At 42.5% G+C, this 14583-nt stretch overlaps 1 protein-coding gene across 4 annotated transcripts in view; it reads left to right on the plus strand.

Annotated features, from left to right (window-relative positions):
* The window catches only part of MYO1B (myosin IB), a 429075-nt gene that overhangs the window by 54742 nt on the left and 359750 nt on the right, over positions 1-14583 (plus strand). For all 4 annotated transcript variants that reach the window (XM_073633091.1, XM_073633093.1, XM_073633094.1 and 1 more), the window contains exon 2: positions 7079-7218. In XM_073633091.1, coding sequence (XP_073489192.1) covers positions 7084-7218 — 135 coding nt within the window. In that variant the 5' untranslated portion in view covers positions 7079-7083. The remainder of the gene's footprint in view (positions 1-7078; positions 7219-14583) is intronic.

The following is a 14583-nucleotide window of genomic DNA, read 5'->3' on the forward strand; positions in this document are numbered from 1 at the left end:
GTCCACCGTATGTGCAGTGGTGTGCCCGCTTGGTCACAACCCTTGAAGCAGGAGGGTGAAGCTCCGGATACATTTTGGACAGGCGCTCTTTCACTAAGTACCATCTAGCATGTACTTTGTATCCTGCCTCAATCAGGGCAACATTAAGGATACCTTTGTGGATTTGTGAACCCCATTTGCGCCAGTCCTCCGCCTCAGGGGCTATGCCCAGGTCCCTCTCCCATGCTACCTGGTAAGACAATTTAGAGGGGGCTGGTGAACAGTATGTAGAGCATAGGGAAACCCCCCCTTGGAGAGCCATGTCCTGCACGCACCTGTTTTCAAACATGGTGCGTACTGTTAGATCAGAGCCACCTTTTTGTAATGAATTAAAGTGCAAAAATTGTTGTAAGTGGAAGTTCTCTGTGGGGGGCATCTCCAAGCTGCCCACAAAGTGTGATGAGGGACGTCCCCTGTGGTCAGATGGTCACCTATACGGTATAATACCTTGTTCACCCACCATCCAAATCTGTCAGGATGTATACAAGGGGGGGAACAGGGGATTGCTGAACAGAGGCGCCACTGGGGTGTGTTCAGAGCGTAGGGCCCATCTCCTGCAACTTATTTCCCATTTATGTATTGAGTGGGAGAGTGTGGGGCATAAAATAGCTTTGTAAAAAAGGAAGATTAAGGTCTGGTGTGACCCCTCTGACACCTCCATCCCTAATAGTGCACAAAAAAAAACAAGAAAAATAGCCCTGGGACTTTAGATGAGGTGAGAGAGGTTTAGCCAATGTCCACAGTGAACACTGAGACAAAATCAATTTATTCATGTCAAAATGTTATGTAACTGAGCGGTAACAACAATGATTGTGAGTTACCAGGCATAATAGCCAATGTACACAACACAGATGAACGTAAATATACATAGATTTATTACAAATGTTATACATCAATGAGCAACAATAAAAAAATAGCTTTGTAGTGTCTTGGGAGGGTCCATATGATAAGTTCCATTGCCAGTGGTGAGCAAGCCTGGGCCTCCAGTGGGACCCAGTCTGGGCAATAATGCATAATTGGGCTAGCTGTGCAGCAAAGTAGTATTTCCAGAATTCGGACACCCGCAAACCACCCATGTCCTTAGGGGCCTACAGTGTAGCCCTAGCTATCCTAGATCCTTTGGTGCCCCACATAAAGTGGAAGATTTGAGATTGGAATCATTGAATGGTGTCAGCAGGGACTTGAATGGGCAGTGTTCGAAAGTAATATAACAATCTTTTTCCAATCTAATCTTTTCCCGTTTGGTATGAACGTGGAACTAGACATCAACTCCTTCATCAATAAGGCCTGATCCAGTACGTTCATTCCTTTTTCCTTCCTCATCATCTCTATGCATAAACGTAGTCTATCTATTCATCTTTTCATTTTTAATTTTTTCATAAGTGACTATGACCTTCACATATTATTATTTATTTATTTCATACGTTGGTATTTGGGCCCTCAATTTAATGTCTTGGCCTCCAGTGTTCTTATTTGTACAGACACATGTCATATGTGTCCAACTATGTATAGATACATCTGTGTCTAGCTATGTATAGATATGTCTGTATTCTATTTAATGCAGTAGAGGTGTTTTCCCTCTTATGTATACACTGTAGTTTATATACGACCCCCTCACGAGAGTCCATTCCACATGTGGGTAATTAGGTTTTTATCACTTTGCCCTTTAGCATTATATATATTTATTTATATTTTTTTTTATCACTTTTTATATAGATTTTGCAGGTATAGATATATCTGCATCCCTTTCATGCGTGGGATAATACATTATATTTATATTATCCATACACCTATCTTCCTCAAATTCATTCACTCATCCCGGTTTTATATATATATATATATATATATATATATATATATATATATATATATATATATATATATATATATATATATATATATATATGTATATTTTTTACCTTTTTTGTCCAGGGTGTCTCAAACTTCCATTGTTTCTGTGTTAGAGACAATGTTTTCCTGTTTGCATACACCAGTTATACACGTCGCCGCACCGCACAACGTCATTGCGGTATTTTGGAGCGCAGGACGTTGTTGCTGGCTAGACGCATGACACCATCTCGCACCGGCACAGTACGGCTCTTCAAAACGCCTCCCACGGTTTTGAGTTGGAGGCATTACATCACTCCTTCCCGGCGCATACACTTGCGCACTACGGCCCTTTGGAATGCAAGCTCTGGACGTAAGTTTGAGGCATCACATCACTTCGGCATGGTGCACTTCTGTTATTTCATTAATACTCTTTTTTTTTTTTATTTCACCGTTTTGCTTGTCAAGCACATTTCGGACATTGAGTATGTGGATACTCAATGACCAACATGACGGATATGTGGATGCAATGTCCATCCCACTAGAGGCATTTCTGGTATATTACTGCATAGGCCCCACAGTGAGGCATGGAACGCACGCCGAACGGCCATTTTGCCTGGTTACTGGAAGTATCATTGTTTACTTGCTGAACACAATGGGGAGTTGACTCTTAATGTGGTGGTCACACTGCCTATATAAACCTTGCCGGCTGCAGTGGGGGGACCCCCCCAGATGATGTCCAAGGAGACAAAACTCGTCAGGACCCCACTGCCGCCATTTTTACTTACACAGCGCTGTTTTATCCATTCCCATGTCAGTGTATTTCCTTCTTTTTAATGTGGAATATATTTTTACGGAATTACACTGTGTCCTTCTTTTGTTCCTTCCTATCCAATCTAACTGCCATGCAATCTGGGCGTCCTCCCTGAGGGACACACCGGTGTACAGATCATCCTAAGATCTTCTCTCAACTTCTACAGAATCCTGTCGGCTGTTTACCACACAAGCTTGTTTGACCCAATTGAACGTACGTTTGTTTGGGTTCAAACTTTCCGGTAAGCCTCCCTATTGTTGGTGGTGGTATTCTTCTTATTTCAAGATTTCACGTGTATATTGACATGATCTACGTACGAAGTCACATATCTATAGAGGACTATAATTTTTTCACTGTTGAAGTTCTTTTCTGTTTTTTGGTATTGTTTGCCAATCTTATGATGTAATGGTCTTCATTGTACATACTATGTGGCCATTTCACTTTTCATATTAGCGCTACACTTTTTTGGTTTTCTAACAATCTAGGTAAGACTGTCATTTTTACAGACGCAATTCTGCCCATCCATGATATATTCATGTCAGACCATGATTCTAGTAATTTAGCAAACAAGGGTGGGTAGTTGGCTTTATATAATGAGGCTATATTGGAGGTCAATCGGATTCCCAAATAGGAGAGGAACACCGGTTGCCAATGGAAAGGATATTGGGACTGGATGCTCTGAAGCGTTGAAGTAGATAGATTGATGTTTAGCGCCTCCGATTTGTCATGGTTGACTACCAGGCCAGAAGATTTTCCAAATCGTTTCAGTAAAGATGATAAATTTGGTGGTGGTGGGGGGAGGTGTAGATCAGCAATAGGTCATCTGCAAATAACGCACATTTGTGGCTCCTCCCCCCACTCTCTCTATCCCCAAAATGTCTGGATTAAGACGCATCGTCGTTGCTAGAGTTTCTATGGCTACTAAAACAAATAGTGGGCAGTGGGGATAGTGGGCATCCCTGTTGGGTGCCTGACAAGATGGGAATCATCTCCGCTCTATAGCCTCGTAGAAGTATCTGGGCTGTAGGTGAGCTATATAGAGCATGCATTGAGGTAAAAAACTTAGGGCAGAAATACCATCTAGCCAGCACCCAAAAAAGGAAGGGCCACGAGAGTCAATCAAATGCTTTCCGAATATCGATGGACAGAAACATCCCTCATAAAGATGTGAGATCAATTGCTCTTCGAATCTGGTCAGCTGCCTTCCTATTTGATCAGAGTGTATGTAGCCAGCTAGGAATGTCAACAATCTATTTGCTAAAGTTGTTATTGTATTTTAAAGTTGTCACCTTACATTTCTATAGGGGCATTTAGAGGCAGACCCCCCCCCCCCCACCCCCCCCCAGCGCGTTCAGGAGCAGCAGTGTTTTGGCAGGAAAAACGCTTGACTCTAAAACGCCAACACTAGGCATGTTTAGTTCTTAAGCGTTTATTCCTTTCAATGGCCTAGAACAAAATAGTATTTTGGCCAGTGAAATTAATTTACACCCAAGCGCTCGACGCGTTACACATGTTTCAAATCGCCAATCATTTTTTTCTTCCAAAATGTTGCTGCCAGGAGGAAAGGCATCTAGGAGAGATAGCCAAAGGTCCAGTGTGCATGAGACCTAATTTAGTTCTGGGAATTGGTGATCCTCATATGAGAAATCCTAGTATCAAACAAAAGTGGGAAAATCTGCAAGTGTTCCAGATTGTGTAGACAGTGATGTACATTCAGATTTTAACATGTAGGTCCTGTTTCAGGCTATATGTTTTCAGTTGGCAACCTCATGGGCAATACCTGGCTTAGACACGGCCACTTTGCTATCTGTTTTTCTATTGCAGAACTAGTGGAAAAACTGCAAAGTCCTGTCCCATTAGCTTCTAGGATGGACAGTGACTGAGTCTTTTCATCTACTTTCTGTTGCAGAGTCTGTAGGTAATAAAGTTCTAGCTTCCTTTTGGAAGTGCGGCCTCCACATAAATGACATGTGCAGTCTCTGCTCAGGGACATATGACAAACTAGCAATTCATATGAGATGTAATGAAGACATATTGTAACATTGTAACAATAAACAGATACAGGCTGTATTTATTGCTACAGGTGCTACATGTACAAGTAACTGCATGTAAAGCCTTTTTTTTTTTTTTTTTTAACTTTTGGATAATGTGGGGAAGTATTGAAACCACTGCAAGTTTTTATTTGCTGTTTTGTTTACAATTGAGGAAATTTCTCCTTAGTGGGGACATAGACGGTAATAAAATCCAACAGAGGGTCTAACCTTTCCCCACTCTATTCTTAAAAAAAAAAAAAATATCTGGAGATGCACTTTAACCACCTTGCGCCCACGCTATAGCCAAAAGACGGCTACAGCGCGGTGCTCAATTGCTGGGAGGGCGTCCCTGGATGTCTTCCTGTTTACATTCCCCCTGCGCGCCTCCGCGGGGGAAATCTGTGTTGACCAATCACAGATGGTGCTAAATGGCCAATCACAGCGGCCATTTAGCACTGGATTGGAGTGTCCAATGAGGGATGATCTCATATATAAACAAACATATGAGATCATCTCTCATTGCCGGCTCTCCCTCCTCACACAGAGACAGCGTGTGAGGAGGGAGAGCTTCCGTGCTGCAGCGGGAGTGAAAAAAAATCAGTTACACTAACACAACACAGTGCCATCTGTCCCAATCGCCATCTGTCCCCAGTGCCACCTGTCAGTGCCACCTGCCCCCAGTGCCACCTGTCAGTGTCACGTGTCATCAGTGCTAAGTATCAGTGCCATCTGTCATCAGTGCCACCTGTCAGTGTCTGTTGCCGTGTGTTATCAGTGTCACGTGTCATCAGTCCTAAGTATCAGTGCCATCTGTCTTCAGTGCAACGTATTAGTGCCATCTGTCTTCAGTGCAACGTATCAGTGCCACGTATTAGTGCCATCTGTCAGTACCACGTGTCATTAGTGCCATCTGTCATCAGTGTCACGTGTCTTCAGTGCCATGTATTAGTGCCATCTGTCATCAGTGCCACATCAGTGTCACGTGTCATTGTCCTGGTGCTCTAGGGCCTTCAAAAGTGCAATAGGTAGTCAACAAGTTAGATGTGTAATTTATGCTCCTAGAACACGTAATGGTGCTCCCTGCATGTTGGGCCTCTATGTGGCTAGGCTGTGAAAAAGTCCCACACATGTGGTATCATAATACTCAGGAGGAGTAGCAGAATGTATTTTGGGGTGCCATTTGTGGTATACACTATTACAGTGACAATTTTGTGGAAAAAAACCCCCAAAAAACCCTTAATTTTGCAAAGAATTGTGGGAAATAATGACATCAAAAACCCCACCATGCATCTTACTAAATACCTTGGAATGTCTACTTTCAAAAAAAGGGTCGTTTGGGGGGTATTTGTACTTTCCTGGCTTGTTAGGGTCGCAAGAAATCAGATCGGCCATCAGTTCATCAGGTGTGATCAATTTTTTATGATTTGCACCACAGCTTGTAGACTTTCTAACTTTCACAAAGACCAAATAATATCCACTAATTTGGGTTATTTTTACCAAAGATATGTAGCAGTATAAATCGTGGCCAAAATTTATGAAGAAAAATTAATTTGCAAAATTTTGTCACAAAAACAAAGAAAAATGTGTTTTTTTTTCAAAATTTTCGGTCTTTTTTCATTTATAGCGCAAAAAGAAAAAACCCAGAGGTGATCGATTACCACCAAAAGAAAGCTCTATTTGTATGAAAAAAAGGACAAAAAAATCATTTGGGTACAGTATTACATGACTGAGTAATTGTCATTCAAAGTGTGAGAGCACTGAAAGCTGCAAATTTGTCTGGTCACGAGGGGGGTTTAAGTGCCCAGTTGTCAAGTGGTTAAAAAAGTTAGCAATATGGAAAATATATTAAATATTATTTGGTAGATATTTATAACATATATCATTTTGATGTCGGTGATACAGTTTTAGTAAACTGTACATTTATCTTAGAAGCAAACACCACTCAAGGTCGGCCTCCTGTTCCACCTCCACTAACAGACTTCCAGGTGCAGGCCCTGTCCGTCACAGATTCCATGTAGCAAGAAAGGTCTGGTTGGCGAAAGTGGAGTTACCCTTTAATCATAGCTCACAGTGAGCTATGATCAAGTGCTAAGGGGGTGCAAAACGCATTAGCTGGAGATGCTGTTGCCCCATATTTGTGATTTGGAGTTGCTTTTATGGATATGTTCTAATAAAGATGATTTTAACTGAATGTGTGGCCAGCCAGACCTTTCTTGCTACTTGTACATTTATCTTTTTCAAGTTGCCCTGTATAATATACAACAAAAAAAAGTTGATCAAATATCTCATTGTTAACATTAACTTCATGTTTACTGCAGTAAGACCATAGTAATTTATTTTGACTTTTGTTTTTGTTTTCTTCTAGGTACCATGACCAAAATGGAGGGTAAAACGTCACTTCTAGACAACATGATAGGTGTGGGGGATATGGTGCTTTTAGAGCCTCTCAATGAAGAAGCTTTTATCGACAATCTCAAAAAACGCTTTGATCACAGTGAAATCTATGTGAGTATTTATATACACTTTTGTTTGTGTAATATAAAATGGAAAAAAAATGGCCACAGCAGGTGTGAAAACTAGGGATGAGCTTGTGGTTATTCCTAATGGATGTGAATCCTGAACCTGTAAGTCATTTGACATTCCATTGAGCTGCGGGAGGGGATTCCACTGCCCCCACCCCCCCCCCCCCCCCCCCGACGTACACAGATGCTCGTGATATCATTGACCTAATATAGCCTTATTTGGTCTGTGTCCTAGTTCTCTGACATACTAGAGCTTTAAACCAATCCGTTTCTCTGCTCATCTGTAGTCCTCATTTTCATACACCTCCAAGTTTTATTTTATATTTTCTTTTTATATACATTCTCACCAACCTCCACAACAGAGAATTTATTCAACTACGTCTCACTCTCCTGTGTATGTGTGTTAGCCCATTCCCTTTCCCTTTCCATTTTCAGGCCAGGCAATAACACTGTAACATCTGTTTCAGTAAGATGTGCCTTATACCAACCACAAAAAGGAACATTTTGGCTCCTATTCATTCTTCGGCGTCTGACTTTTAGAGTTTTAAAGTGGTTGTTAAGCCATCTCATCTTTATATTATCCCCTCTGTCAGATAAAAAGCTGTATCCTAATGCATGTGCTTTATAAAAAAGCCGATTTCTAACTGTGTCCCAGCGATCACATGACTCCAGGCTCTCTGCTCTCCCGGTCTGATAGCTCCAGTGGGCGGGGCCGAGATTACCCTGCTGATGTCAGCCAGGGAGGAGAGAGTTGGGAGTCAAGTGATCGCTGGGAGAAGCTGTTTAAATAGGTAGAAATCAGCTTTTTTTAAAATAAAGCACAGGCACTAGGATACAGCTTTTTATCAAACACTGGGGATGATATAAAGGTCAGATAGTTTTGAAGCAGCAGGGAGAGGAGCAGAGCAGTGCTAGTGAGAGCTGACAGGCAGGGAGGGGAAGGGAGTGGAGGACAGAGGGAAATAAAAAAGAGCGGCAGATAGCAGCGGATGACAGAGGCACGTAAACTGACCACGGTGTTGGAGCTCAGCAGCCATGATACACTGTGGTCCATTTACAGGGGGGAGAGCAAAACCAGGCAGGATCAGCCAGGTATTTCAGGTGTTACAGGGGGCCAAATGACACAGCACAAGCACTGGGCTGTACAGCATGCTTTAAGGGAACAGGATCCATATTTTTTTTTTTCTTAGGTTCCCATAGATTCCCATAGAATTGGAGCTCAGCAGCCATGATACACCGTGGTCCATTTACAGGGCGGAGGGCAAAACCAGGCAGGATCAGCCAGGTATTTCAGGTGTTACAGGGGGCCAAATGACACAGCACAAGCACTGGGCTGTATAGCATGCTTTAAGGGAACAGGATCCATATTTTTTTTTCTTAGGTTCCCATAGAATTGTAGTTAAAGTGGATCTAAAGGCAGAGGTTTCCTTTTTTCTTTTTTTTTTTTTTTTTTCTTTTTTTTTTACCTTAATGCATTCTCTGCATTAAAGTGATACTAAAGTTTTTGTTTTGTTTAAAAAAAACAAACATGTTATACTTACCTGCTCTGTGCAGTAGTTTTGCACAGAGCAGCTCAGATCCTCCTCTTCTCAGGTCCCTTGTCGTCACTCCTTGCCCCTCCCTTCTGCCGAGTGCCCCCACAGCAAGCAGCTTGCTATGGGGGCACCCAAGCCGAGACGCTGCTCTGTGTGTCCATTCGGACACTGAGCCGTGGCTCGGCCCTGCCTCCTCTCTCTCCTCTTTGGCTCACTGACTTTTGACAGTAGCTGGAGCCAATGACTCCCTCTGCTGTGTCTCAGCCAATCAGGAGGAAGAGTCCCAGACAGCTGAGTGTCTCGCGCTGGATCTAGATAGGACTCAGGTAAGTATTAGGGGGGCTGCTGCACACAGGTTTTTTATCTTAATGCATAGAATGACTGACTTTACAACCACTTTAAGGTAAAAAAACCTTCCACTGTCCCATCCTGCTCTCTTCCTGCATTCACAGCCTTACTGAGAGCAGTTGGAGCCAATGGCTCCAAATGCTGTCAGTCAAATCCAGTACAGAGGGTGTGGGTCTAAGCCATGCTATGCTGTGTTAATGGATGCACACGGCACCTGCACGTGTGCCTCTCCAGCAAGTGGCTTTTTATGGGGGCATTCAGAGAAGGGGGGGAGCCTCGAGTGCCAGCTGTGGATCCCAGAAAAGGAGGTTCAGAACTGCTCTGTGCAATAATATTGCACAGAGCAGATAAGTACAACATGTTTCTTATTTTATTTTAAAAAAAAAACAAACAAACTTGGCTTTACAATCGCTTTTAATTGCTTAAAGCTCAACTTCAGAAAATCTGAAAATGCTCCCTTGCAATGGGGCTGCACCCACACATAAAGGGCTTAAGCTGATCTCCAGGTTTACTGTCCCTTTAACTAGTTTGTTTGGACCAAGCCGAAGTTAATGCAGCTCACTGGAACCCAGACGTGATGTAATGCACATTGCTTCTGTGTTCATTCTAGCTAGGGGAGATAAGTGAATGGATATTCGCTGGTCTCCCTCTTCTCTACATGGAAGCACCAACCATGGGTCTTTCTGGCCCCCAGGAAAGACAGCGGAACCCAGGAAACATGGAAGGGAGGATAGTGTGACGAAAGTGAATATCAGATACCTGCTCTTCTCACCAACTCGTGAAAAGGACTGGCCATTTCACACCGCCCTGTCACTTATGTAACAATGCCACTCAGCTGCACACTGCACAAGATTTTCCAGCTTGCGAGACCTTAGTCTGGGTGCTAGCAGTCTAAAAAATGATTGTTACTGGGTTAAGTCATTTAAGAAATTAACCCTTTAAACTACAAACTGCCACCAGCTTTGGACCTATCAACCCATCACAATATTAGAAATACTAACTATGTTTTAGAATAAATGTCTGTAACACACACTGTCACCGCAGACAGGTATGTGCAGAGGATTTATACTACACAGTAGCGCTCTTCAAGAGACAATAATTATTTTTAGTCTGCATTAAAAGCATTTCGAGACAAATAAAGTTTAATAATGAAAAGGTCAAAAAGTTTGTGTTTATTTTTTCTTGAGTTATGAAAATGCTGAAGTTTCAGAGTTATAACTGCTAACTTGTCTGCAGGGATGTGTATTGGCCATCTCCTCCAATTGAGCTATTTATGATAGTTAGTTCTCTGGATTGCTCAGCTTGCGGGGGTGACCATTTTATTAGGGTTTCTAGACTTGCATTGTGGATTGGCTAATGAAAAGGTTTGTATGTCTGATCAATGGATTAATAAGGTCCTGGCCTCAGTTAACAGTTTGCCCCAAAAGATTGTTTATGAACCTATTGTGTATTGTATAACGTGAGGGGGCGAAGGGAATTGGAGCTGCTGGATCTCTGGTTTTAAAAGCTAATGACAAATAAAATGTAGTGGCTGAATGTGAACTAAATGGCTGCTACACAAGTTGCTCTTTTATGAACCTATTGCGCGTAACCATAACTGATGGAACTACCAGGGATCGGTGGAAGCAATCCAGCAGCTGTGCAGCTTGCTGGATCACTGCCAACTGAGAGCTTATATTTGGCTTGTCAGATTTTTTTTTTTTATGTATGATCTCTTTTTGTTAACAATTTTACAAGTACAATCAATACAAGAAAAAATAATGGGGTACAATCATAAAAAGGTACAAAAAAAATGAGGCCTGGTTGGAGCAATAGGTCCAAGAGACACTCTGAGACAGAGTGTCTCGGATACATACCATGTAAACAGAACATAACATTATTGTCATCCTCCCAATGTTGCAAAAAGGCTAGCTACAAGAGGATTGCAGAAGTAAATCTCCATAACCAATACTTGTTGTGAAATGAATTGATAATTAATGACCTTGGAGTTGAAGGAGATGTATAAGAAAGAATAACATGAAGCAGAGAAAAAAAAAAACGCACACATATGTAACATGGCATGGTCAACAGTATGTGCAATAATCAAAGTGTTTAAATGTAGATGAAGCAGCCTAGTATTTCCCTGTAGATGGTGTTGATACAAGCTTCACATGGAGTCATGCTCATCCAAGAGAGTGTCGCAAACTAAGTGGGGAGATCGGTACCTGAAAAAAACTGTCCCATTAGCTGGAACTAGGTCACCTGCTGCTGGGGTTGATTTTGGTCTATGTTGTCTATTGTGAACAATACATCCACCCAGACCAAATATTGTGAAATTGTTCCTGTTTATCCTTGGCAGTAAGAACCCACCTCTCTGCTTCAATGATGCCCTCCACCTCCTGCTTCCAGTCCTGCAGTGTGGGACACTGGGACCGCTTCCAAACTTTGGGTATGAGGTTTTTTTCCGCATTCAAAAGATGTGGTGTAATGCTATTTTTGTACGACTTAAGGGAGGAGGGGGTAGCATGGCTTAAGGGTGGTTTTCCTAATCCCAGCAAAGGCATCCTTCCAAAATTCTTGGATTTTGGGGCAGTGCCATTAAAGTTTTATAAATGTGCCCTCCTGGGTGCAACCTCTCCACACTTATGCCTCGCTTCCACTGATCGGATCGGTTCGGTTCGCTATTTTGAGTGTTTCCATTATGAAAGTGGCTCATACAACCGAACTGAAACGTACCATTCTAGGTCCTGCTTCAGATGTGGGACCATAGAAAATAGTACGGTTCGGTTAGGGCGGAGCTACGATACATTCCACTGATTGGCGGACGTGTGACGCCATGCTAGGCATTTTTTATAAACCCACGTATGGCCCCTTGTGGTCCGACTTGCAGTGGAATCGCTCACCTGAATAGGCTGGACCATTCTAGACCTTCCAAACTGTACCGACCCGATCCGCTCAGTGGAAACGAGACATTAGAGTCCACACCCTGAAAGATTTTAGCCAACTTTGAAGGCGTCTTATACCAGCGGGAACATTTTTTGTAACAAGACTCCTGGGTCTTAGAGCTAATAGATGAGACATGGGATAGCTTCATGATTTTTTGCAATTGAGTGGGCGTGAAGTTCAGTCGTAATTCTGCTTCGCATTCATGCACAAAACAAGGTGGTGTCTGGGAATGATAGGATAAGAGTAACCTATAGGTTTGTGATAAGAGGTGCTGTATATTCCCATCTGAAATACACATGGTTTCAAGGGCCATTAGACTGTCTACAGATCTCAGTTTAGAGTGCATTTTCCGCACTCAATGCACTTGAGTCAGTCAATTGCCTATGGCACCAGGTGTCCATGGGGAAACTACCATACATTTGTCTAAGGTTTTCCAGAGGCAAAAGGTGACCTGACAGTGCTAATTTGAAACACTTAGGGGTTGATTTACTAAAGGCAAATCCACTTTGCACTACAAGTGCACTTGGAAGTGCAGTCGCTGTAGATCTAAGGGGGACATGCAAGGAAAATAAAAAAATGCATTTTTGCTTGTACATGATTGGATGATAAAATCAGCAGAGCTTCCCCTTATTTCCCCTCAGATTTACAGTGACTGCACTTTCAAGTGCACTTGCAGTGCAGAGTGGATTTTCCTTTAGTAAATTAACCCCTATGTGTCCCCAGCTCTACAACATGTTCTAAAAAACTGGACATCTTCACCTGGGGAAAACCAGGGGAACCCTCCCAACAGCGCCAAAGGGGAAGTCATTGTGGATAGGTCACCCTCTCTATTCACCTTGTCCCAAACCTGAAGGGTGGCTCGGGTAAATGGGGGACATCCAGGCGAATAACCTTCTAGCGGCTTTTGGTACCCACGGTGCCCCTGCCAAGTTGCGGCCCGCATTAGACTTCTCAAGGGAGACCCAGATTTTATCGAATGTTATGGTGCCCATTGAGGATTCGGACATTGCCTTATAGTATAGGTGGACATCAGGAAGGCCAATGCCTTCATCTATCTTACATCTACGAAGTAGGGTGTATGCTAATCTAGGGTGTTTCCCCTGCCAAAGTAAAGTTGTAAACCTGCAGATTTTTTTTATTTAAAAAAAAAGGGGGGGGGGGGGGTGGTGTGTGACCCAATTGGGATTGTGTAGAACAGATAAAGGATTCTGGGAGGAATGATCATCTTGTTTACACTTATACATCCTAACCACATTACTATAGTGTTCTGCCAGGTTTTAAGGTCTCTTTCTATGTAGTGTGTCAAAGTTTGAGGTGTACAGTAGTTTAAGATCTGGAGAAGTGTGTGCCCAGGTAGGGGAGTGTGTGTGTGTGTGTGTGTTTTTTTTCTAGTTGAATGGAAAGTTCGCTTTGAGTTATGATGTCAAATCTGGTGAAATCGTCATTTCATAATCGAGGATTTCAGATTTACTATAATTGATATGAAAATTGGACAAATACTCATATCTTAATTCAGACATCAGGATGGGTAATGTAGTAAGGTGCTAAGAGACCTAAAATAAAACATAGTCAGCGTAAGGGACTTTAGCACCAGGCCAAACAGGATAATAGGCACCCCTGTCTAGTCCTATTATGAATGTTAAATGGTTGGGAAAATGTCCCGTTGTTGGCCTTCAATCTAGCTTCAAGGTTATGGTAAAGAGCCAAAATCCAGCCCATCATTTTCTGTCTAAGGCCCAGTTTAAGCAGGGTCTCCTCCATAAACAGCCAATCCACCCTGTCAAAGGCCTTTTCATTGTCTGTTGACAATATTTAAAAGGGGGTGTGATTTGGGCCATAACTGGTCCAGTGAAGACAATTAAGGGCTTTGATGTTATCTCTGGTTTCCCTGCCCATTATGAGACCTGTTTGATCAGGGTGGACGGCCGTAGGGAGGAGACCCTGCAACCTGATCACCAAAATGTTTGTATCAGTTTTCAACAGGGAAATGGGACGGTAATTTTGACAGCATGTCTGGTTCTTACCTGGGATGTCCCACCTCCTACAAGTATTGTTATATAAGATTGCGTTGTTGGGATTCAGATAGAGGGTCTGTCGGGAGCTTGAGATTGTATAGTGATTGATAGTAAAGCCTAAATTCATTGGCCATTTGTGCAGAATCCAAAATTTGTCTCATACCGTCAATTTATGAACATGGCAAAGATTTTATTTTTCTCAGAATCCGTGCTAGCAGGCGACCACATTTATTGCCATGTTCATAAAATCTATGGGCATAGTAGCGGAGCTTATTCCTAGCTTCCCATTCAAAGCATTCAGAAAGATGGAGTCTTCGCTCAGACAATTGAACAATCTCAGATGGTTGAAGAAGGTGTTTATGCCGGCACTCCAATGTCTGTATTTCAGTAAGTAGGTCAGTGATCGCTTTAAGTTTATCCTGGAACCATGTGTTGTCAGTGCACCACGGATCCCTGCTTTGTGGCCCTCCCAAACTGCCTCTGTAGATACCTCATCAGAGGTGTGCAAAGTAAAGTATGTCTTTG

Source organism: Aquarana catesbeiana, linkage group LG06, assembly GCF_042186555.1.
Source record: "Aquarana catesbeiana isolate 2022-GZ linkage group LG06, ASM4218655v1, whole genome shotgun sequence".
In the NCBI taxonomy this organism is placed as follows: Eukaryota; Metazoa; Chordata; class Amphibia; order Anura; family Ranidae; genus Aquarana; species Aquarana catesbeiana.